General features: G+C 35.2%; 1 protein-coding gene and 1 long non-coding RNA gene across 2 annotated transcripts; both read right to left on the bottom strand.

Annotated features, from left to right (window-relative positions):
- Positions 1-838: 838 nt before the first annotated feature.
- On the bottom strand, positions 839-21109 carry LOC136814336 (muscle M-line assembly protein unc-89-like). The gene is made up of 13 exons (XM_067070857.1): positions 20904-21109; positions 10682-10770; positions 9591-9654; positions 9383-9446; positions 9108-9169; positions 8844-8923; positions 7730-8280; positions 6188-6218; positions 5932-6001; positions 5017-5430; positions 2312-4752; positions 1794-1820; positions 839-1294 (listed from the first exon to the last, which is right to left on the bottom strand). Exons 1-13 carry the CDS (start codon positions 20947-20949, stop codon positions 1214-1216), a joined length of 4020 nt encoding a protein of 1339 aa, XP_066926958.1. The 5' UTR covers positions 20950-21109; the 3' UTR covers positions 839-1213.
- Positions 21110-23174: 2065 nt separating this feature from the next.
- LOC136814335 (uncharacterized) lies at positions 23175-25819 on the bottom strand. Its single transcript, XR_010847624.1, has 2 exons — positions 25383-25819; positions 23175-23981 (listed from the first exon to the last, which is right to left on the bottom strand). It is a non-coding gene; the product is annotated as an uncharacterized lncRNA (long non-coding RNA).
- Positions 25820-26048: the final 229 nt, after the last annotated feature.

The following is a 26048-nucleotide window of genomic DNA, read 5'->3' as shown; positions in this document are numbered from 1 at the left end:
GTTTCAAGCTACATAAAGTAGATGAGGCAAGTAAAATATATTAGCAACGCATATATTATATAGGTTCAGCGCTCATTTTATCGAGCATGTTGAGTTTTAATCGAGTTTTCGTCAAAGGAAAACAGTGCTTCTGATAAACAGATACCCTTACTAGTAATAAAATCACTTAAAATTTTACACTCAAATATTCATGCGATACAGTTTGGCAATCTTATACAAGGTATAGAACCAGTACAGGACCGGAAAAATTGATGATGCCAGTGGCACTTAATGGGTTAAATCTGTTAAATCTGAAGTTAAATCTGTTGAATATGTTAGAACTAATTAATGGGTTGAACTGTGGAATATGTTAGAACCGTTTCACGCAACACCATCAGTCAGTAACATTTACAACCGTAGAAATTCGATATTATTACTCTTTCGACTTTCAATTGTAGTAAACTGAAGGTCATTTGGGTCCATAAAACAACAAATTTAATTGATCCGGCCTGACTGACGCCTTGACGGCAGCAGCAGAATACTTTAATCGGATTAAATTTCGCAATTTTTGATTTAACTTCAATAGCCTTCAGTGCCTTTAATAGGAATTTTTTGCCATAAATAGAGACTTTGGACTAATTTCTCCGCCAAAAATGCAAATTAAAAAATTGTAAGGTGGATTTAATTATGCGAGTCAGTTCAATGTTTCAATAATTGCGTAAAAAAAACGCGGGTGACGTCTAGTATAGGCTAGGAATCTCACGCACTTTCGCGAAAATAGCAAAGATTCGCGAAATCACGAAATTTAATCTCGCAAAAGTTAATCCGATTAAAGCACTCAAAATAATGTACTGATTTAGAGATAAAATCTTCCATAATAACAGTTTAAAAATTTTAAGACTTTTTTCATATGATACAATTTCTAATCTATAAATGTAAACAAAAAGAATTCAAAGAATTTTCAAACAATAAATAATGCAACAAAAATTAACAGTAATTATGCATGAAAAAATGTACGATAAGATAGTAAGCTAAAACCCGGAATGGCCAAGCCGAAATTCAGAAAAAAATTCAATTCTATTCATAAAAAGCATGATAAAAGTTGCTTACACTTCTTTTGAATCAAGTCTAAGTTTTATTGGAAAAGTCATGAGTAGTTTCAAAGGGACGACATAAAATATTTCATGGTGTCTGAAGCGGAATCTAGAAATATGATACCGCTCCTTCGTTTACGTCACGTGACATCTGGTGATTGATGAACTTTCGATAGTATTCCCTCGACATCGAGATTCTTGAATTTATCCTTCTTCCGTTTCTACCAAAGAGAAAGGAAAATATTATGGACTTTTCTGTTCTTAAAAAAGGACAGCTGAAATCTACAGTACATATTTTGAAAATCAAAATAAATTTCAAATATGAAAAATCATAAGATAGAGAAAGTGTGCATAATCTCCACTTTTTCATTTCATTTCATTACTTTTTCATTTTTAAGTCCGAGTTTCAGATATCCGTCCAATATTTCACCATAATAATGTGAGAGCACGCAAAAATATATGTCGTTAGTTTGAGTTTTGTACCTTAGATATAGTAGCTAAGAAACTAATACTTTAACATTTTCTCAGCTGTTCAATCTAGATATATTTGATTTGCGACAACATTGATTACAGACAGTCCAAGGAGCTAAAAGAAAAGTCTGTGCACGCATGCGTAAGAATAGGTAGGTTATCATCATGAACTCGAACGATTTTATAACGAAAGGAAGTGTTAGGTAGCAAAATTCTTTGCAGACCGAATACCAAAAAATCACCACGAACCTTTTTCTTCCTACGCGTTACATCGCTCTGAAAAAATAAATGATGATCTCATTTTATCAATAAATATAAATTAAATAGTTCTTTTGAAGGACTCCGACTCTGGAGGGATGTTAACTAATTAGTTTTAATAGAAACTAATCAGATAATTTCACAATTAGAGTAATTAGAGCCTAATTTGGTAGTGTAATTGAAAAGGTGCAGGACAAAAACTGGAGTCATTATTTATACAGTAGATTGTGTTGAGAAATTAGTTTGTTTTGCTCACTTTTTGATCATGTGATTAAATCTTAAACCAATCCCAAGAGGAGTACTTGGTAACGTGATCAAAAACTGAGCAAATCGATTTTCATCTTTTGATAATAACAAAAGAAAAAGCTAACAAAAAGTTAAAACAATAACCTTCCAGACCAGTGTTTTTTACTGTGGTTGGAAATAGAGTGAATTAATTCTCCCCCCATTTGTTCACAGGCTAATATTTTTTTCATGAGGGTAAGAAACAAACATTACAATCAACTCACCTGATCGCTGTTGTCCGAAAATCTTCTTTTGCGTCCGACAAAGGGGGAATCCAAAGATTCGATACTCTCTGTACAGGTACCTGTAGTCACATCACTACGTGCAGGACTAGACATATCCATATTTTCTTTGGAATCAAATGTCCGTACAACTTTCGTTGGCGTTAATAAGTTAACTTCCCCCCTAGTCTCTAATGTTTTGACAGGGTTACCATGATTGTTGTTGGTTCCAGATGGTGTGACGTCATGGTCAGGGTTACTTGAATTGATATTTTCTTTTACCTCTGAAATTAATAGGTTACTATGTACAGGATTGGATATATCTTTCGTCTCAAGTACCATTACATTCTCAGAACATGATTCAGCTATTACTCCGCTATGTACAGGCTGAATCGAGTAATTTTTCGAATTTAAGTCTAGATCATTATGAGTAGGGTTTTGTAGATCACTATTTGGGTTCGGCGTTTTATCTTTTGAAGATAGAGAAGGCTGTTCGACGGTGTCAATTAAAGTCTCAGTTTTAATTGAAGTTAATCGCAAGATCTCAGAATTTGATTCGCTTTCGTTGGCTGTTTTCTCTATCTTATTTTTTTCTTGTAACGACTTCATTTCGTCAGTTTTAATTTGATGTATAATGTCTTTGATTCGATCACAAGCGTCTAAAGTATCCTCGTGTATGATCGTTGACGAAAAATCCGGCGGCCGAGAAAGATTTAAATCCATACCAAATGATTGATTGATGGTCCCTTTACCCAGTAATGGAGATTCTAGATTAGATCCAATTTTCTCTGCAGATTTGAAAGGTGATTTTGATGGAGTTTTGTCTAGAATATTACTCGGCAGAACGGGAGAAATGGTTTGCTTGCTCGGTATTCGGGCTAGACTCAAATTGTTCGAAGATACTGAAATGTCCAATGCAGCCTCAATCGAATTATCAACTTTCGAAGGTTCTAAACTCTTTGTTTCACAAGTTTTCGGAAGTATTGAACTAATCGAAGGTTCCTGCTTCGGGTTGGGTGTTGTCAGAGGAGTGTTCCCCTCCTCCTCGTTTCTCGTTTTGGGCGATTTGAAATCGAACTTCACTCTCATTAGTTTCTTACCCGATACAACTTTGCATGTTTTGATTTTAACTTCAGAACATTGAGGGGTATCTTTTAGCAACGTTATTTCTTTTTTGGGCAGGATTTTGCGATTTTTTGTTTTCTTTGGACTGTTTTTGGCTACATCAGTATTATTCAACGCTTTGATAGATTTAAGCGGGCTTTCCATTTCTTTAAAAGGTATTAATTTGATTGTGTCTTTATTTAAAGGGTCTGTACATTTAAGCTGATTTTCTTTTACGAGTTTTGGTGTAACAAGAGCCTTGTTTGGTACTAAAGATGGTGTTCCATTGCTATTATTATCATTTTCGGATGGTTCCTGGTTGACAGTGGTGATTAAAGAAGGGTTATCGTCCGTTAACGTTACTACGGGTTTGTTACGCCTGGACGAACCTTGCGGTGAAGAGCTACTATTCGTTGATGGCGACGCTGCCGTATTTTTCTCACGTGTATCAAGGGACTTATAGTGTTCTAAAGCTGGACTTTCACTATCCTTTTCTTTCAGTGGTAAAGCAAAATGCGTTGATTTCTGTTTGACCGATTTTTTGCATTTACGAGAAGTTTTGAGAATCGATTGCAGGGGGTCTTTCTCTTTCCTTTTGTGGGTGCTACCTGTGTTATTTGTGGAAGTATGTGAAGGTGCATGTGAATGAGTGTTCGGTGTTTCAACTTTGTTTACAGTTTTTGCTGGACTCTCGGTGATTTTAACATTGAATAAGGGTGTAGAGTTTTGTTGTGGATTCAAAGTGACAACTGTCGGGTCTGTAACCATTAACGGTTGCAATGGATTTGGTGTTGATCCGGTGAAGGATAAAAAGCGTGTCACGACTTGAGGTTTGGGTTCGTTTTTTCGTTGACGGTTTTTTTTCTCGGTACGTGTTTGCCGTTGCCGCTCTAAGCGACGCTGTTTACTATCTTTGAGGTTTAACTGTTTGTAAATAGATGGCTGCTGGGCAATAGATGATGCAATAACGTCGTTATTATTATTCATGAATACGGGCTGCAAAACTTGTTGAGGGCATTGAGTGACAGTTTGCTTTGGAAGAAGTTTCCTTGGTGTGGTTGCAGCTGTACGGTTTGGCTCTTCGAAAAAGGAGGGCTGGCTTGTAGAGGTAAAGATATTCATTGACGGTAACGTTTGAGTGCTCAATGTGGGTGCAGATGTTGTGACGTGTTGCGTTTGCATGAATAAGGGTACACTTTGAGAAGATGACTGTGCAACAAGATCTTCTTTTAGAGGTTCGGAGAGCATTTTGACGAAAGAGAATGCATCTTTTTGAGGAGTTGTGGGCGGTTTGGCGGGGCTGGTTGAAAGTAATAGCAATGCGTCTGTAGCAATGTTTTCTATGAGCAGAGAAAAATGATTAAATTTTTGTATGCATATCATATCTAACGAACTCGAACTATCTTAAACAAACATAGGTCGTTGGGTTGATGGAAAAAGCCTTTAGAATACAACTTCTTTGCTTCAGAATCACAAAAACGCTAGAAGGGAGTATTTCAAAGTCTTGTCACATTGATCGCATTCGTGAATCAAATCAATTCTAGTAAATGCCCTAGTTAAAAGGTCTCGTAATTTTATTTAGCATGACATGAAAAACTTCGTACCACTGTCTTGTAGAGGAACCGCATTTACTGATCTCGTGGACAATTGCGTTTGAGGATTTGCACTGATGAAAGTTACTTTCGTCGGTGTTTTTAAGTCCAATTCGTTTTTCTTCATTTGGTCAAGATTATGGTATGATGCCTGACTCTGGTACGTCATCGGTGCTGTAGTAGGGATATGTGTCTGTGTGGTTGTAGCCACCGAATTGGCTTCCACCCCTAAATCCGAATTGAGATTGCGTACGCAGGATTGTTGTTGAGCGGTTTCTATTTGCATTGCTAGAGAATCTTGGTTGACAATTTCTTGAGCTGTTTTAAGGAGGTTTTGATGCTGAGAATCTGTGTCGTGATGTTCGATTTCCGATTGAGTGGGGAAGAACATTTCTTTCTTTGTTGAATCATTGTAATGGTTCAGATCTGAGAAAAATTGAGAAGAGAAGGATTCCTTGATTAAAAAGCAACATAAATTGCGATCACAATCATGTCAGCTATCTTAAATGCTAAACTTAATGACACCGAATGTTCAAGTATAACGGATTGAACAAAATAGATTTCAAAAGAAAGATAGATTTTGTATCATATCATATGAGATACGTTGTTAGAAAGAAAATGTTTGAGAAAAAAAGAGAAAACCAGTCAATAAAACCCGCACCTGAAAAAAGTCACCCCACCTCCATAGGGTTACCCCCACTCAAAATTCGTTGACATCCTAACCCCCAGCTGCTTAAATTTTCCTGAAAACCTCAACCCCCCCCCCCCCCACCCCCCCCCCGCCGAAAAAAAAAGATTGGGTGGGGGGGGGTTCCACTTTAAAATTAATTTTGGCGATTTTTGGCGGGGATTCAATTTAGCGAATGATAAATGCACGAAAATTGCTTTGAAATCTACGAAAAAGTGGTGATTTTTCAAACATTTGACCTCCAAGCATAGCGTAAATTTGTGAAATGTTGAGTTCTTGAGTTGTTTGTTTCACTACTTCTTCCACATTCTATAAGAAAGAAAGAACACGAAAATTTATTTCAAAAAAATGAAACAGATCGAATACTATTAAGATTTTTTTAAGACAAAGGTGTCACAGCATCTAAAAGATTCCTATATTCTCGTTGTTGCTATATCATTCATTCACACCGATAAATAAAAGTCTGCTAATCATAAGATAGCGCATCTTACTTACCTTGGTTGGTCCACTTTCGTTGCCAAGATCACTAAAGGGAAAATAAAAAAGCAATCAAGTGTTTGAGTAAGCAAGATTGGATTCTCCGAAGATTGTCAAGCTACTGTCAGAAGCAGAAGAAAATCAGTGTTGCTTTTTTCCTAGATTACTGTCGAACGTGCTAACCGCACTGGGCTCAACTTCAGTGTTTTTAAATCATTTGTAGGCCCAATTGTAAAATGTAACCAATTTCAACTAAAAACTCATGACCACCCCCTTAAAATGGAAATTATAAAATAATGAAAACCACCCACAGGGATTCGCCCTTGAAGTCTCCAGCCTGCCTAAAAGTTTTAGCCTCGTTTTGGCGAAAAATTGTGACCACGCCCTTGAAAATGGAAATTTTGAAAAAAAGAAAAAACTGCCCCCAGGGATTCGCCCAAGTATCAAGTGTGATAAATTTTAAAAAAATCCGATTATTTTTGAAGTCTCCAGCCTGCCACAAAGTTTTAGCCTCGTTTTGGCGAAAACTCGTGACCACGACCTTAAAAATGAAAATTTTCAAAAAATGAAAAAGAAAACCCCCATATATTCACCCAAGGAGCAAGTGTGCCAAATTTCAACAAAATCCGACTATTTTTGAAGTCTCCAGCCTGCCCCAAAGTTTTAGCCTCGTTTTTGCGAAAACTCGTAACCACGCCCTTATAAATGAAAATTTTCAAAAAATGAAAAAAACACCCCCAGATATTCACCCAAGGAACAAGTGTGCTAAATTTCAACAAAATCCGACTATTTTTGAAGTCTCCAGCCTGCCCCAAAGTTTTAACCTCGTTTTGGCGAAAACTCGTGACCACACCCTTAAAAATGAAAATTTTCAAAAAATGAAAAAAAAAAACCCAGATATTCACCCAAGGAACAAGTGTGACAAATTTCAACAAAATCCGACTATTTTTGAAGTCTCCAGCCTGCCCCAAAGTTTTAGCCTCGTTTTGGCGAAAACTCGTGACCACGCCCTTAAAAATGAAAATTTTCAAAAAATGAAAAAATAAACCCCCAGATAGAAGATAGAAGAAGGGGGCGTTTATTAAATTATTTTACTCTAAAGTCAAATATTTAGAGCAAATATACCCTTTGTTTTAGTTCTTTATCATGATTTTAGTGCACAATTTCTTTGGTTCAACAACTAAAATCGCATCGAAAACTGCTCTGGTTACAAGAAATGACTAAAATCTTCCTTTTCAAACCCAGTCAACACTAGTATTGAAGTATTAAAGTAACAAGTTTCTATTGAACGCCTCTCTCCTAAAGGGGGCGATTATTCGAAGGGGGCGTTTATTTGAGGGGAGCGTTTATTAAACAATTTTTTTTTAGGAGAGGTGTTTATTCGAGGGGGCGTTTAAAAGGGGGCGTTTATTCGAAGTAATACGGTAGCTTTGTACTATGCACCGAACACTATAGACTGAATAATCAATGTTAGGTCAAATTGTTAGTACATTGTGCAAGATTGGAAAACAAAATGATAAACCTTTGATCATGAAAATTGCAGAGGAAAACAAGACTCACCCTGCTGTGACTTTATTGATATTATCAGCAATTTGTTCTTGGAAAGTCGAGTTGGAGAACATAGCTTTTAGCATTTGAGTGAAATCTTCCCCTTCAAGGAGTGGTGAGACACAGGGAGGAGGGGCATCTAAGGAGCCATGTTGTTCACCACTCACTTTCAAAGGAGTTTCCTTTCGTGGTTGGATATCCAAAGGGTTTGATCGTCGTCTCGGGTGTGTCGTTTTACGTTTTGGTGATTTGAAATCTTTGGTTAGAGCAGCTTTTACACGTTCTTTTGCTGGCGTTGTAGAGTTAACATTATGAACTACGTGTGACGGTAATTGTAGATTGTTATTTGAATTTATGTCTATCATATCTTTATTTGGTGTGCATTGGTGGTCTATGTGAGTCCCTTCGAAAATAGGTGGGTTCGAGTGTTCCAAGGGTTCAATGTCTTCTTTTTGAGGCGTAAATTGGTTTGTGTCAATTTGAAAATGAGAGGTTGCTGGTTGCACTGAGGATGAATACTCATGGGTTGTGAAAATGTTTAATGTGCAATCCGTCTGTACATCCTATATAAATTCAAAAGAAATGTCAAAATAAAATACAGGATACTTGCCTTTACCAACTCTTAGCCTTCTAGTCTCTAGTTACAACCGGTCTCAGTATTTTTAATGAACATCATGATTTTTATACGCTACATATATATTTATCATACTCAGTCAATTTCCAGGTGAAGAACCGATTGTAAAACTTTGGAGATACTGTGAAATATATCGTTATTATTATTGTTATTATTATTATTATACAGGTTTGCGAGCAGCTAGCAAAGTGATGTTAATAGGAAGTGGATGTTGAGAATTAGTTATTACAACAAGAAGCATTATGAATTATAAGGACTTTAAATTTTCAAAGTGGAAAGATAAAGTAGCATAGTGGAAGCACAACCATTTGACACAAACACAATACAGGTCCAAAATTTGAACCTCTGATAAGACCAAACATTTCAGACGTTTTTTTTGCCAAAAGGGGAAGCCCCAAAAGCGCTAGAATCGTAGGAATCAAAATTTCTCTTTCAAAAGAAGTGCGCAGAAGTAGAAATCTGTAGTCATATGTTAAGCGGAAAAATACAGACCTTATCACAACAAACTGGTTTGGGTTGCAGTTGCTGACTTTTTTGATGTTGTAAATCTCGATATTCATCCACACTTATTGCTGAGAAAGAACAAAAAGGAATGAAATTCATCACTTCTGGACAAATAAGTAGAACAGAGTATTCATAATTTTGATTAAGGTTTCTTCTGAAAATACAAAAAATTGAAGGATTACTTTTTCAATCAGAAAAACAGCGAGCATCTATTTTGCAAAAATACATAATGAGATAATTTTTAATACTTACTCTTTTTACTCCTTTTCAGTCTTAGATATGCTTTGGCTTTGTCTGCACCCAAGGTGAGCAACCTAAGAAGACAGCAATCAGATGAAAACTTTGGAACATTAGGTAACATTTCATCGGTTATCTTTCTTACCTCACACATATCTTACTATTTTTGGCAGGAAATCAGTCAATTTGGTAGATTTGGACTGAATCAACAAATCAGATCTTAAATCTTCTTAAATACTCTTAAATACAGCCAAGGGAAAAGTTATAGATGATGAAATTACTGTATATACCTGAGTTGCGAAAGTGTGACATCCAGTTGCTTCCAAAGAGCAAATGTTCTATCTTGGTTTTTGTCTGCGTAAAATGAAAAATAAATTTTAATCAAAATTGATTCATAAGTAATTACTTGTTCAATACTGTAATCCAAATTATTAAAGATTCAAAGTAATATCAGAAAGAACTGGCTAAAGTTGTTCAAGTCAAAATTAAAGCTCTTACTTCCATTGCTTTGAGTGAAGTAATCTATCAAAATATCTTCTAAGGATGGCAGCAGGTTTAATTCCTGAAACAAATCACCAATTATAACATGATAATATGATGAAAATTTGTTGAAAATAGAAAGGAAACTACTGCTAGAAAGAAACAAAAAAAAAACCTCTGCTAGTTAAATCATTTTTGATTCTAGCTTGAAAACTTATCAACAGAAGAAATTTTAAAACGAAAATACTTTGACTTGAGGTAGAAGTAGAGTTTTTACACTCGCATACCCTTTGATATCTTTTGATATAGGGGATGCATATTATATATAAAATTCCTGCCCAAGAGTTACCCAATGTTTCATTTTATAGCGTTTTTATTGCCAGTACACAAATTTGATACATGTTTTTTTATATAAGCAAGTGTATGTTCCTCAGGTCAGGCTCGTGTATGCTTAATTTCTCTAAGCATCCAGGCATATCTTATGCTTATTATATGCTTCTGAGTCATGCTTATGATTCACCTCAAGCCAAGTTTGTAGTGAAATTTCAGAAATTTTGTAAAGATTTGTTCAGATTTTGGGAGCAGTGGAATGTAGGAAACCGTGGAAAGTCTTTTTTTTACTTGACCTCTACCAAACCTTTATAAATAGATAAGAATGACAACTGGAAAAATATTTTAGGCTGACATATAATGCTTATGTTATGTTTAGGAATTCTGCAAATCTGAGCCTTCATATGCTTATAAGCGTTATGCTTATAAAAAAAATGTAATCTTATATAGCTAGCTATATCAAAAAATGCGTGCAGCCTAAGGTAAGTGTAAAAACTTCCTACTTCTACCTCAAGTCAAAGTATTTTGGTTTTAAAATTTTTCTGTTGATAAGTTTTCAAGCTACTAATAAAAGTATTAAACAAATCTTGACTGGTAAAAAAAGTCTTGACTGAGATGATTCTTCTTCGTTTTTACAGTCAGAAAGCGTGACATTCAATCAACCTGTTTGGTGAAATGTACCCCTCAAAAACATAAAGATGAAGGTAACTCGCGGACAAGATATTTAACCATGATACACATTCGCTATACCTAAAAGGGATGAACGCAGCCTCACTCACCTGTAAAAAATTGTCATTTTGGTCTTCAAGTTGGGTTTCTCTCATAAAAGAGCCATAAGTTGCATCAAGTTTTTGACGAGAAAGATAGCCTGCAATAAGATGAATGCAAAGAGATAAAGTAAAGAATAAAAACCATCAAAATGAAATTCAACCAATAAAAGTAAAAACAATATGTTTGGGTAATCTTTTATTTATTAGATCAAGAATTGATTAAGAAAATAAAGGGCTTCTTCAAAACAATCCAAAGACCTATTTAGAATTTGCTTTTGTACCCAGTATTGTGGTAATCATTATTTTTGTAGTGAAAGCTTATGAAAATTTGTATTTGATTGGTCAGAGTAAAATAGATTACACTGTAATTGTAAGAAATACACAGGTCAACGGCATATTTTGAAGCGACAAAAATAGTATTCTCAACTTCAGTTGAGCTAGAATCTCAGAATGTTTGTGAGTTTGTCCACAAACTTTGGGGCAGCGTAGAGAGCGGAATAATTGGTTTAAGGAGCTGAAATTTGGCACACGCCTTTTTTCGCGAGTTATCCCCATTTTACCGGGATTTTGCGCTTATTTAACGTCATAAAAGTCAAAATAATTGACGTCAAATATTTTTTTAAATGCTAAAAATGCAAAAATAGAAATTTTTTTGACGCGTCAATTTATCTAGGTAGCCATAAGCAAAAAGCTCGTACCCATGTCTATTTTTAGCTGGAAAGCATAATAATTTGAGTTGAGTTCTTTTTCCGGACATGAAACTTAGATATTCAAAATCTACTCAAAATTCCGCTTCCACTGATATATAACATGATAGGGTTATTTTCAAGTTAATATTCCGGTTGTTTTGGATTTCGGCCTAAAAATGACCCCTTTTTGGCCAAAAAAGTGATGAAACGCTAAAAATCATAAATGAGAAATAGGTAATTATTTTCCTGAATTTAGAAGAAATATTATAATTTTAATGTAAAGTTGTCAGAAATACATACTAGAATGAGAAAAATAAACTTAGAAAGTTAAAACATGAGCTAAATTCTAAAAAAAAACCCGGGTTTTTCCAAAATTAGCCTACGAAACATTTTGATCAAAAATGAGAAATGGTAGGACCTCTAGTTCATTGTAATTCTGCATTTTTGACTCCATTTTTTGCATATTCTGATATACTCTACCTGTTCGAAGAATTTTCAAGCAAAGAAATCTCAATTCAAGTACAATTGACGAAAAGATAGGGACATTTTGACATAGGCCAAATTTTCCGTCACGGCCTGACAAAAACTAAAAAGGGCTACAGAAAATTTTGTGGGTTGATTTTTGAATTTCTATTTTAGGTTTCTGATTAACACTATATGGTTGATGTTTCATGGAGAAAATTAAGACCTGATTCCACTCTCATAGATTTTTACAGGCTATTGAAAATTTTCAGTCACGGCGTGACAAAAACTCTGACCTAGTACTAGTCAGTGAAAAAATGGATTTGAAAGCCTCAAATCATAGATTAACCAGTCCAAGTCCTATAGAAAGTTGACTCAGCTTGCAAAAGAGGCCTTTTGGCTAGTTTTTTTGAATCTATACCTGAAAAAAGTCCTGTAATAAGGACATCATTCCAAAGCAGTTTTTTCAATACAGATAGGTTTACAATAGGTTTTAGAGAGATTTGAAGACCTTCATTTTTTGACATTTTTAAAATTTTTGGGTACGAGCTTTTTGCTTATAGCTAGGTGCCAAAATAAAAGGTTGCTCTACACACGGAAAAAAATTCTTTATTCTAAATTTACCTACGACTGAGCTTTCTCTAATCCTTCTGAGTACTCATCGCTCTGGGTTTTATAATTGAACCTTCCCTTTCCTGAGTGCCCATCAAAGAAGGCTTTTTTCACCCCGCGTTTGCAATTTAGCTACCTTATCCCGAGTATCCATCACTCTGGGCTTACAAGCAAGCTTTCCCTAATTCTGAGTGCCCATCACTCTGGGTTTACAACTGGTCCTTCTCTTATCCCGAACGCCCATCACACTGGGTTTACAATTGAGCTTTCTCTTATCCCGAGTAACCATTACCCTGGGTTTACAATAATTGGACCTTCCTTAATCACGAGCGCCTATCACCCTGGGTTTGCAACGGCCTTCTATTTTCATGAGAGCCCATCAGCCTGTTTTAAAAAAGTGTTTACAATTGGGCCTTCCACTTTCACACGTACACTGAAGTTGAGCCCAGTGCTTTAGCACGTTACAGTGCAAAAATACAGGAACGAAAAAGCTTTATTAAATATGTCAATATCAATTCAACGCCTGTTAAAATAATTTGTAAATAGTTCTTTTTATCGTGAAATTTAGAGATACAAGCGAAAGAGAGTCAAATATAATATTTGATTCCTATCTAGATTATATTAGCATTAGAATACGGTAAATTTTCATGAAAAATATAGCACGATGGCGGTACCCTCAATCGCGCCCACAGAAATGCTCCAATTTTTAATTATCGGGAAATCAGAGAAACTGGTTCACTATGTGGATAAAAAGCGTATGGAATGAAACCTGAAAGAATGTTTTCAACAAGATTTATTCAGATAAGCTATAAGAGGTTCATTACTTGTTGGTTTTAAAACCTACATAAACAAAAGCGAAAGTTGTTATGTTGGGAAGGAAAGAGTGAATGTAAGACAAGAAGGTTTGGTTGTGTTGATCAGGTATGTTTTTATTCTATCCGAACTAATGTTAAACAAGCTAGATGTTGAATGGACCTACCTGAAGATGGAAGTTAGATTTATTGCGAGGAGAAAATCAGTCAGAAAATATAGCGTTTAGCGAAAATGCATAACGCAATAAATTCATCATTGATTGTTGATGGGGGGAGAGGGAAGGGTTGTAGGGCAAAAATCAGTTTTATTGACAATTGAATCATGCTTGATGGTGAGCATTGTTATCAATAATTGTTTTTGTGTGAAAAACATAGAAATAATAAGGAAAAAATCTAATGAAAATCGACCTTGACCATGTTTTGAGCATTGCGAATACGCGTCTTTCTGCAAAAAATCAGACATTTTCGACCGGAAAAAAATATTTTTCAAAAATCGGGCTCCGTCACTTTTTAGGTATTGTCATTTTACATCATTGTGCCAAAAATCAGAAAAAACTAATGAGCCAATCTTGAGAAAAGCTGGTAACAGATGGACGGACAGACGGCCGGACGGAAGGACAAACGAACGGACAAAGGTTAATTTATAGGACCTCCAGGTAGGTCCAAAAAGACCAAGGAAGCCCTGACCGAGCAATAAGCCAATATCCTCAGAAAAAAATGGGGGTTACTTATCTTTCAACCATTACCGTCAACTGCTTTAACTTGAGACTATCTGACAAACATGGGACAGCAATTCGGTCACCATTTCACCAAACCTTCAAAGTCATCGGCTAGTTCGAAACACGGGTCACGGGTCATGGGTCCGGGTCACGGGACACGGTTTACGGGGCACGGGTCACGGGTCACGGGGTGACGGGGCAGCTCAGATCAAAGTAATTCAAACAGAAAATGTTTTAAAAACACTAAAAATTATCGAAAAAATCAATTTTGAGGTATCTTATCCACGTATGACTATTTAAAACGATAAAACCTAACCACGTGCTTTCCACGTGCTTTCGAAGTTTGCATCGTGTATAATGCAGACCAGAAAACACCGCAACATATTACATACATATAATAAGCTTATATTATCAATAATACACTTTTAGTGTTATATGCATGTTATATGTTATACGTAAGTAATATACATATTACAATTCCCATCGCCTGAAAAGCGAGCTTTCTCAAGAAAATGATAGTACGGCTATTGTTAAATCATATCTCATTATATCCCCTCCATCACCTTGAGTATGAATATAATTTTAATGGATAATAACGGAGAAATTATAGTATTTTATAAATGTGTCAATATTTTTGCACCTACCATTATGAATTTTTAATAAAAACGACGTAATTATACTCATATCTCTAAAACCACTATCTTGCAGCATTTAATCGTTTTAAAACATGTCAATCTATATCCAGTCACATGATTAGCATCCTATTGAGTATGAAAAAACATTTTGCTGTAAATTGGTTCAGAGGCCTTATATTTCATGATTTTGACAATATCTTTGTCATTCAATATCATTTTGTCAAAATTTGTGGGTGACATATTATTTAAAAATTTTCATGATAATACTATTCGTATATAATTGTTTCAGACATACTATACTAGTAGTATTAGTACTATTATATGTGTTATGTAGTACACGTGTTATGAATTATACGTCATGATATCGTTATATTTTTTCCGGTCTGTAAATTGTATGCCCCGTGCCCCGTGCCCCGTGACCCGTGACCCGTACCCCGTGCCCCGTAACCCGTGACCCGTGACCCGTGTTTCGAACTAGCCGCAAAGTCATTTAATTTGAGTTAATGAACGGCGTATTAAAAAATACACGATTTCTCTTTCGCAGCAAGTAGGCTTTTAAATTGAAATATGAAAAAATTCATAGTGGAAAACACGCGAATGTCTGGAACAAAGAAGACTATATTAGTGGCAAAACTATGGAGCGTTTGACGTCACTTGCGCAGCAAGTTACAGACTTGTTATTTGTTAAGCCCATCGGGGGATAGGCGGTTAGGCGGTGGGCGTTCTCTAATTCTCCAATCGGCATCCTGTCATTTTGAATGAAAACAAAAGTTAAAAAGGGCGTGCTATCAGTGAAAGTTATTTGACATGTTATGACAGAAAGTATAATTTGATAAACTTGGTAGAAATATCAAAACAAATTTGTTGTCAAAGAGATTTACAAAGAGATTTAACAGTAAGTGAAAATACAGGCCAGATATCAACAGTCCCATATTTCGACCAATCGTCCCAAGTTAGAGCAGTTGACAGTAGAAGTTTATAAGATATTCCATTCTGAAGTTCCATTTTTTTTAGATTTCTGTACAAAAACCTCCTGCCTGCTCCTGCCACCTTTCAACATTTCCACGGCATAGAAATCGTAAGTGTTTCACAAAGAAAATCTGCGTAGCGCGAGCCGTAGACGGCTGTCACACCATACCATTAAATTTCCCTTAACGCTTTCCACCTATTTGATCAAAGATTTTTTCAGATTTGAAAAGAAAAAACATTATTCTTGTTAAAATATTAACGTTGGTTTAAAAAAAATTCAAAGGAGAAAATTGCATTTTAAGTACATATATTTCAACTTCCTGAAAAAAGAGGGAAGCTCTAGTCAACAAACGTGGTACGTTTCGAAAGCTTAACTAGTATATACAGGGAAAAATAAAAAAAAATCAGGCTGATAGCCGTCTCTGGTGGCTAGCACTTTTGATTTTAGTAACCCCCAGTAAAAAAAATTCCAGTACCTTTGAGTGCTCATTTTCAAATTTTGAAAGAACAAAAAGATATCTTGATCATTCTTTTTGCAAAAGAAATCATAAATTCTCTTGAAGTTGGAAAAAACACTTATGCTAAAAAACGTTTCCTTTTTTCCTTGAGTTATGTAAGTTTGAAGATTTTTTTTCAAAAATCCTGTTTTTGTTACTGCCGCATCAGCAGGCCCGAGTTTCGACCTTCCTACAATTGGGTAAGACGTAACAATTAAAAACTTTTTATTTTTTTTTGCTTGAAACTTTTTAATGATGAAATCTTTTCATTTTTGCAGGAAAATGGAGAACCAGCCTTCATAGGGGGGTCCTGTATAAGAGGCACCTCCAGCAGACCTTCAATTCCACACAATCAGGCAATCTTGTTTTCAAAATTCACACATCACTCCCACAATTTTGTTCCCAATTCACACAAGGTTTCTCAATTCCAGCCCTGTGAATCCAGGTTGGCATTCGGCATTCGGCAATGCAGACCTGAAAGTTGGCTTTTATTTGCCGACGTAATTTACACTCTAGGTCGGCGTGCCGACAAAAGAAATGTTTTGGGTCGGCAAAGCCGACCTAAAGAGGAAAAATATTATTTGTTAGGCTAATCTAATTGTGTTATCATTTGATAACACATGATAATCGAGCCTAATTCCATTCTCTTTATAAAACATAAAACTTATGTACACAATTATAGAGCAGCTGAATTTGTTAGATCGTCTTTGCCGACCTAAACAAGCTACTTAGGACGGCTTTGCCGACCTAAAATGACCTCTAGGTCGGCAAAATTTTGCCGGCCTACGGCCGCTTTTGGTCGGCACTTGCGTGCCGATATGATTTTGTCTGAATTCACAGGGCTGCAATTCACACTATCACAAAATTTCTTAGAAATTTTTACGCATTCGCAAAGGTGAAAAAGCCCATTCAAATGAAAGGGTAAAAAATGGACGACAGCATAGTTCGGACCCACCCCCCCTTTCTTTCCTTAAAGGGGGGGGGGCTTACATATAAAGTACAAAAGCTTACCAAAAAGTACAAAATCAAAAAACGAAGTATAATTAACGTAGTGGTCTAAAGAAACGACTATTCTTTTTTAGAACCAACCTTACAATCTAGTTTTTATATTTATAAAAACTAGATTGCTGACTCCCATGAAATGTGATTCAAAATTAAAGTGATGAGCACGAAAACAAAATCAAGAATTGAAAAATTTGACACCCAGAGGGATCGAACTCGGAAACCCATGCTTATGAGACAGATGCTCTAACCACTTGAGCTAACCACGCTTGGGAGAGTCTGAGGGAAAGCTTGAAGTTATGAGAAAGAAAAAGGAAAGAAAGAAACGAGAAGAAAATTAGTTCCCGCTTTGATGTTATTATCGAAACAAAAGGATCATTCACGCCGACATTCCTTTTCACACGTGGACATGTTCATTAAAAACGTCAAATTTTCAAGGTTTTTGTGACATTTTTAAGTCATGTTACAAAATTATCCATACCTTTTTAATACTATATGATAAGGAAAATCAACCTAAATGATGGTTAAGTAGATAGACAGGAGGTGGATAATCTTGTGACAGTTTTTCTATACTCTTTACCTAAGTCAGGTAACGATTGAAAGAAGCTTGCCAAGCTTTGGATAATGATGTAACATCTAAATTTTTCAAGTTTTTGGATAATGGTACCCAGAACTTAATATTCCTTTGACATGGGGTACTGGAGCCTTTTGCAATCAATTAAGGGGTTTTCGCTCATCTAATTTTCAAGAAATATTGTTACAAGAGCTACCGGATAACGCTGTAACATGGGTCAAAGCTTGAAGACAGAGGGTTAAGCTATCCATTTTTTGGCAATAAATGTCATACATGTTGTTAAAATAAGGATACCAATTTTTCATCATTAAAACAAGTGTATGGTTTCTAATGTTTATTTCAAGTATACTTCATTGTCTTGGATAACATTGTAACATCAAAACAAGGTCATTTTCAAGATCTTTCCAAAGGGCCTATTAATTGATGGCGAACATCAAAATCTATTGACATGTTTATTACTTCATATTTAAACCTGATACCTTGTCTCAGGACAGGTGATGAGTTATAAGTTTTAATACAAACTATAGACAAGACCTTGGAATTGATATAATTGACAATAAATGGATAATTTGTAACAAAATTTTAGAAACACTGATTTTTTCTGATTTCTCGGTCTTTATAATTCGATGATTATCCAAAATGAGAAAATAACTATAAAATATAGACCTTAGAGTGGATAAAATATTATGGAGTTTCTACTATTATATGCCATATATAGTTTCATATAATATACCTTTAATAAGTTCAATAAAGAGTTATTTTCAGCGATTTTAAGACTGTGACATTAGAGAGCACTGCTACATGTTACAAGTTATCCAAGTACTGTCTATTAACTAAGGATGAAATATACTTACATAAGCTGACTAATATTTCTTTACTCCATTGCTTTAAAACCAATGCAATAAAGTAAAATATAGATGCCTATATCCTTGTGTGGTCACATATTGTACTTTGTTACAATATTATCCATATAGAGCGTGAAATAATGAATTTCTGATCAAAAAAGAGAAATTAACATTAAATTGATGATTATGGTTGTACTATATTCAATTTTTAGCTCTTAGTAATGTTCCTAACTTATTTTATCAACATTCACCTATTTAACACATGTGTTACTTCATTATCCAATATATAGTTAACCCTTTGTGTAATCTCTTGCGAATAACAACAGTTGCTAGGCAACATCTTATTCTTCAGTATAGAATAGGTTGGGTTTTGAAAAAGTCAAAATTTTTATTGCCTGCTTGCTGTGGATAAAAAAGTTACATTATTATCCAGATCTTGTTATATAATGAAAACCTCAATATTTTGACCATACAAGCTTTTAACAGACATTGTTACGGAATTATCCACAAAATTTCATTACTTAGATCCCACAAAATCATGACTTATTAACAAAAAAGTGATTTTTACCATTTTTTAAGGTGTCACAAAACTTGACGTTTTTAATGAACATGTCCACGTCAGCAATCTAGTTTTTATAAATATAAAAACTAGATTGTAAGGTTGATTCTAAAAAAGAATAGTCGTTTCTTTAGACCACTACGTTAATTGTAGATTGTTTTCCAGCACTGTTATGAAATTTGGTCTGCATGAAAGGAAGTTCCTTATTTTCACTAAAAAGTGGTATTATATTTCCAGACAATCTCAATCGAACAAAATCGATGATCGAACCAGTCGAACCAAATCGAACGCAATCGACTGATTGAAATTCGATTGTCTCAATGGAATATAACCGCAATTTTCAGATTCGATTGACATTCGATTGCGTTCGATTGATGTTCGATTGCATTCGATTGTCAGTATAGACTTAAACTCGTATATCAAGATTACGGAATTTCGAGGTACGGGCCAATTTTACTTTCGTTTTGAGTGGTTTCATTTTCGATTTCAAGCCAACATCTTAGCAACGGGGTGTTCACCCTTAGTTACAGGGGTTTGAGCAAACATAGAAAATTTTCCAAATCCCAAATTTCGATTAATGCAATGAAAAATGAAACTTTTCTATGTTTTACTTTTTTGCACCTATTCTACAAAATGAAAATATTTAACATTTTAAGTTCTTTCTTTTTTATTCAATGATTTTTTACGTTGACAATCTAACTCTCGCATCAAATTCCCACTTTCAAAATTTCCGGGAAACAGCCTATCCGGTGGTGCGCGGATCTAGGTGGGTTCCGCCTTCCCCGTAGATCTTTTTCTTGGGAAGTTGATCTTCAAATTAGTTTTCAAGGTTGGCTTAGCTCAAATTTTTTCATCTATGGCTCAAATTTTAGGCAATTTCTCAAAGTTTTTGAAAATGTTAATTTCATTATCCCTTTAGAAGTTTTGCAGCGCATTTTTGTGCTTGAGAGTCAAGTAAACGATATAGCGCTTTCGCAGCATTAATCTTTGATATGCATTTTGGCGGGACGCTAGTGTGACTAACTGTTGGGTTATATGTTTATACCTTGGGGATAGGCATTTTTAAAGGTTGGGGGGATGCCAAGAAGGGGGGGGTCATTTAAGAAGGGGGGGTCAGGGGATGGGCTGGAGTTTTTACAAGAGACTTCACTAATTGGTTATTTGAAGTAATAAAGAGATGACGCGTTCTTTAGAGTGGTGCGTGCCGTGGTATAGTGGTAGTTGACCTTGGCGGGTACGTGGAGGGTAAATGGAGGGTACGAGGAAGCCCTCGTGAAAAATTATATTTTAAAAAGATTTTTTGTACAAGAACGGTTTAGAGGCCCTTGTGCCTCAACTGTAATCACCTTACAAATTGTAAAGTAGCGTTGACTTTTATTAGCCTTTGTTGCTACCTGTTCGTCAACTTGAAATAAACTATTACATACATACATACATTGGCTCCTGTGCAGGAGGCCAGGGTTCGATTCCCACTCCACGGCAGTTCACTTGGCAAGTGAACGTTCCTTCGCCCGGGTCAACCCATGCCATGTGAGGGGAATTGGGTAGTCAGTTCAAGGTGCTGACGGGACGCTCATTAGTAAGCGTCTATAGTTGCAAGAATAGGCCTCTATAGCCTCCTGCAACTCAACCAAATAGAAATAGAAATTTAGAAAAAGTAACAAAATTGTTTAATCACAGGTTAACAACCAACCAAATCAAACGAGAGCTTGAAGAAACCCAGCTTGTCCCGGGATCAGACCCCTTTCTGCACTAGAACGACATATTTTCAACAAACGAAAAGGCTCTAAAACTAAAATCTTCATGCATTATGATCATCTTTGATTCATTTTTGGTATAATGTAAATACTACTTACCAAGAACTATCTTTCTAATGAAATTTCCGGAAATATCATCCAACATTTCATGACATCATGGACAGATGGAAAGATGATTCAAAATGACTTTGGAACTACAAACTGCAAAAAATAAATAAAGCTCTTGCTACCTGCTACCTGCTACCTGCTCCTGCTCCTGCTCTGGACTACTCCTGCTCCTGCTATTCTAAAAAATCTTTGCTACTAGTTACTGTGAAGTGCCGAGCGGCTCTTGATCGATTATACGTGATTAAAATACAGACCTGTAATTTTTTTTTTCTTTTTTTGTGAATAAACATCAAAAAAGAATTCAAAATATTATCACTAATATCAAATACAATGTAATTATATTTCAAAATTTTTTGTATAAATTTTAAGCTAAAAAATAGCCACTTTAGAGAAAATAATGCAAGTCCTTATTTTAGGTGTTTTTTGTTTTCATATAAAAATACTTTCGTTTTCTTTATTTCTTGGAACTCGTTTGGCGCGAAAAGGAGCCTATCTCATTGGTTTCATTCCTTGTATTTCTTATAAGAAGCCTTTTACTGCCTTTCTCATAAGAACCCCGAAGAAAATTAGAAAAAGATATTCTCTTATCTTGTATTTCTTGAATCAAGAAAACTTTCTTGCTTGAATTAATTAGAAGTTTGCATGATGAACTGTTTAAAACTATTGGACGCGGGAATATAATGTGCTTGTTATAAAGCGTTCTTATAAAAAATAGAAATTGCCCCGGGCCGGGAGACGCGGGGAGAGTGGTTTGGAAAGCCATTGTGCTCAGCGAACGTAGTGAGCCCACAAGCGTGCGTAACCTGCAGCGCAATACAACGGCGTCGTTTACTATAGTCTTCAATTTTCCATGATCTTCAAAATATCTGTTTTATTCTAAGGTATATTCCAGCTCTTAAGGGCTCTGACCATAGTCAGAAAATTGATTTTAGTATCTGAACATAAACGTTATGTTTTAGATTCTTTAACACTTTTAACGAAGAATTGCCTTTATAAATTGCTTTTTAATCAAACCCCTTAAGAGTAATTAAGAACTTAATTGCAAAAATGACGTTATGAACTTTAAAAAGACGTTAATAATATGTTGCATCACCTTCTTTTTATAAAAGTGCTAAGTTTTAATGGGTAATTAACCTTTTTGTTTCGAACTTTTTTCAAACTTTCCGCAAAGAATTGAACTATTTTAAATTTTGCGGAAAATCTTTCTAAAAAGATGTGTCAAAAGTTATGATTGTTTTTTTAAGCAAAATCCAGATGAAAAATTGATGAAAAACCACTATTTTGAAGATTTCGAGACAAAAAAGCATTTACAAAAATTTTCCGCAAAAACTTTTACTGTTCGGTAAAAGATACACCATCTACTGCGAAAGTTTTTTCAAAATGTTTTTTCTTCGCCGAAACTAAGCTCTTCAAAGTTGAAATACTCTTCTTCGCAAAAGTCTTCATTTTCTTCTTCATCAAATGTTTTCAATGCAATTTTTGAATTTTCAGATTCAGGAATAGTTTGTCTAACAGAAAATGTATAACATGCCATAGTTTTTCTGGTTACATCAGTCAGAAGACACATTTTAAACACGGCAATTATGAAAAATTCACTATGGTCAGAGCCCTTAAAATAACCAACAGCAAAAAGCTTGAACTAAGTGGTTTTCTTTAAAAAACTTAGAAAAAAATGCAAAGCGGTCTGTTCTAGGTTCTAATCATATGAAGAGATAAGTCAGCTGGAAAAAACTTACTAAATTAACTTAACCAAAACTTCTCTGGAGTATTTTGGAGGTGATGAGAGATGCGCTGAAGGATGGGGCGATGATGTTTTCCTTGGCATGAGGTGTTCCGGAATTTTCAAAACGAAATCCCTTTTTGCTGAAATTTGGGGCCCCATTGTTGTTGATCTAAGGGAACGAATTTCTCCCAAAATTTTCTCCAAAGTCATAGTTTTTGAAATGCAATTTCACCATAGACAGAAATTATTCTAACATAGACGCGATGGACCCGCAAATTAACGCTCGCTTCTGTGACATGTAAGTGTTTTAGTACAATCAAAGCGCAGCATTGTTTCAAGAGAAATCACATTTCAACATCCTCGAAAAAATCTTTCAAGGGCAAAAGAAATATCAAATATCACTAACGGCACATCATGACTCCAAAATAAAAGATTGTTTGTAAGTTACTAAAACAAAATCTACTGTAGTTAGTAGTTTAGTAGTTAAGTACAGAAATTTCTAAATTTGTGGAGTGAAAGGAAGGGAATATCTAAAGAAATGACAATTTTTGGCTTTTTCAGTTTCATACATTTTTAAATATATTTTATAAAAATACATTACAACGACTATATAAAATTAAAAGTTTGGGAATAACAAATAGTACAAGTGAAATGTGGTGATGACGGCTTGAAATATACTGCAATACGATGTTGTTTTTTCTCTTATGCATAATTCTAATGGTCTGTATTTAAGGTATTTATAGAGTCTAGCCTCTCTCCTTCCTCTCTCATCCTTCTTAGTTTTTTGTAGTTTTTTTTGACAGCATAGGTGAAGACTTTTTGGACAGCATTGGAGCTTTGTTTTCCTGCACAATATTTTCTACAGATCTTTTTGACAGCATGGGAGATGATTTCTTTGAAAGCATTGGAGAACCGAATTCTCGTCGGAACATTTCGTTTAAGTCTCGTTCGAAGTCGGGAACATCTCGGCTAAGCATCGGGGAATCTTCACTTCTGGTCAACATCGGTGTGTCGGCTTCGCGACTGAGCATTGGTGAGGCTTCCCGACCCCACATTATGGTTTTCATGTCGTCTTGTCTTTTCAATAAGTAATCCTCAGCGTTAGTAAGTGCATCGTCGGAGGCGCTTCTCTTTGAAGCTTTTCGTCCGCCTGATGCCAACAGGAATTTGATACGTCTCAGGTAATCCATTGATAATCTTCGGATGTAAGCGTTGACAGGAGGATAAGGCGAGTAGGAGTAACGTCCTCTCTTTTGATTGGCTAATTCTTTGCCATCAATTGACAAGCCATTGCTCAGCGTAGCAACCAATAGGCAAGCGAGTGGAACAGCTGTCAGCCACATTTTCTGAAAGCGAAAACATACAATAAGTATTAATTATAAAAGCTAAGGGCATTTTCAAGTTTTGGACTAGCTACGAAGTAAATATTTGACAGATTTCTCTTAGTTATCTTCTTTAGTACCGTTCTAAAGTCTATTCCCATTTTTTGCTTGCCATTTTTTAACGAACGCTTTAATTCTAAAATATTATATACACCGTTGAAAAGATAATTCAGAGCACTTTGTTATTGATTTAACCTTTACCACGCCGAAGCCGTAAATTCACGTTCTAATATATAGCCGAAGCCGTAAATATACGTTTTTCATGGGGTGTTAAGAAAAGCCGCCCTACCGCCTTAAAGACGCCTTTAAATCCCGGGAAATGTCTTATATGACGGAGAGAAAATGTAAACAAACTATTTTCAATAGTTTGAAACCACCTACTTTCGATTTTAACTGTCAAAACAAACTGGAAAATCAGGCAAAATATTCTTTTGGAAATTATGAGCTCATTGACTGCTGTAACTAACTTTTTATGTTTATTTAGTGGAAAATGGTTTGTTTTATTGGTTGGAAATGTTATGTATTGCTTGTTTGTAGTTTAGTCAGTGTTTGAGGTAAGTTTCTGCCTCCTTATTCTTTAGTATGACGATACATTATGGGTGAGGACTGGAGGCTTGTCGACCGTCATCGACCGTCACAGAAACACAAGTTAAGGCTTCTTATAAGGCTGAAAAGAGTTTCAAAGTGTATATACTATGTTATTTCTATTGCTTTCATGCTGGTTGATGATAGGAAAGTCATTTTTAGCTGTTTTTAGTGATATTTCCCATAAAAATTACCTCAAGGGGCCTCTGCCTTACGTGCCTCTGATTTAAGTGGAAATTTTCTCGAAAACCAAGGTTTTCTAAAAATGAATTCTGCCTTTTCTAGTAAAGGTATGATTGTGATTTTTTGGCTAGCAGTTGTAGTTATAATGGTGGAAACAATGAGCCAGAAAATTATGGTATAGCAAATGTTCTCCCCACTTTTTTTTTAACCGAAACATAAAATTTTGAAAAATATGACAAATTGCGTTTTGAATTTTTTTCAACTCTAAGGCAGAAGACTACTGTGTCACCATTGATAGAGGAAAATCCTTTATTTTAACATTTTTGGAAAGCAGGATAGTTGGGCTTTCCAGATTGGGCTTATTTTTTTTAATCGGTTTAGTAGATCAAAAGTTATGACGGAAAGCGTAAAACTGTCATTTTTCCCAAAACGACAAGGCGTGCACGGGGTGAAGTTCCCAGAGAGAAGGCGTGGTAAAGGTTAAAAAGATTTAGAAAAGAATGAAAAATGAAGACACATTAGAATTAAAGCATTCGTTAAAAAATGGCAAGAAAAACATAGACTAGTTGTCTTTCTTATAATTGAGTTCTTACTTACTGTGAAAAGTTGAAGGTGAGCTGTTGATGTGTTTTCGATGAGTGCTCAAACAGAACTGATACACGCCAATTTATGAGGGTTGTAAATACAAAAAGATTTTTAGTTAAATACAAGTAAAGCAAGATAATAATCTTCAAAGAAAGAAGCAAAAATGTTATGATGTGATTTCAATAGGAACCTAAGAAGGAACTGAATCAGATAAGGTCGCCAAGAACCTTTGCCCACAAGGAAGCTAATCTTAAATTGTTGTGTCGTTCTAAAACGATAACAATCTATTCGATTAAATCGAAGAATAAAAAATTTATTATAGCCTTGTTTCATTCCTTTTCCTTATTTTCCGAATCCAATGAAAAAAAGCCATTGTGACGTCATAGAGTTAGCAAAAATATAAGGCAATACAATAATAAGGTTGGACCCTATTACCTCATTTATTTGTGAAAGGATTTTTTGATAAATAAAATTTTCATTATCTCTATCCTAAATTTTAATTTCCAGGGAGAGAGGGTTAATAATTCCTTGATGGCGTGCTGATTATATTTTCATCAAATTTCTCACTGATTTCCTGATAATCTGTAAACACGGGGGTGTCTTCCTAATGGACCTAATAATAGCCTCCAAGAAGAAAAAGAAGAGGAGATTGAAGCCCTGCTGCTAGTGTTTTTTGCC

This window comes from Clytia hemisphaerica, unplaced genomic scaffold, assembly GCF_902728285.1.
Source record: "Clytia hemisphaerica strain Z4C2 unplaced genomic scaffold, Clytia hemisphaerica genome assembly, whole genome shotgun sequence".
Lineage (NCBI taxonomy): Eukaryota > Metazoa > Cnidaria > Hydrozoa > Leptothecata > Clytiidae > Clytia > Clytia hemisphaerica.
The sequence above is the reverse complement of the archived record's forward strand: the minus strand, read 5'-3'. Positions and strand labels throughout refer to the sequence as shown.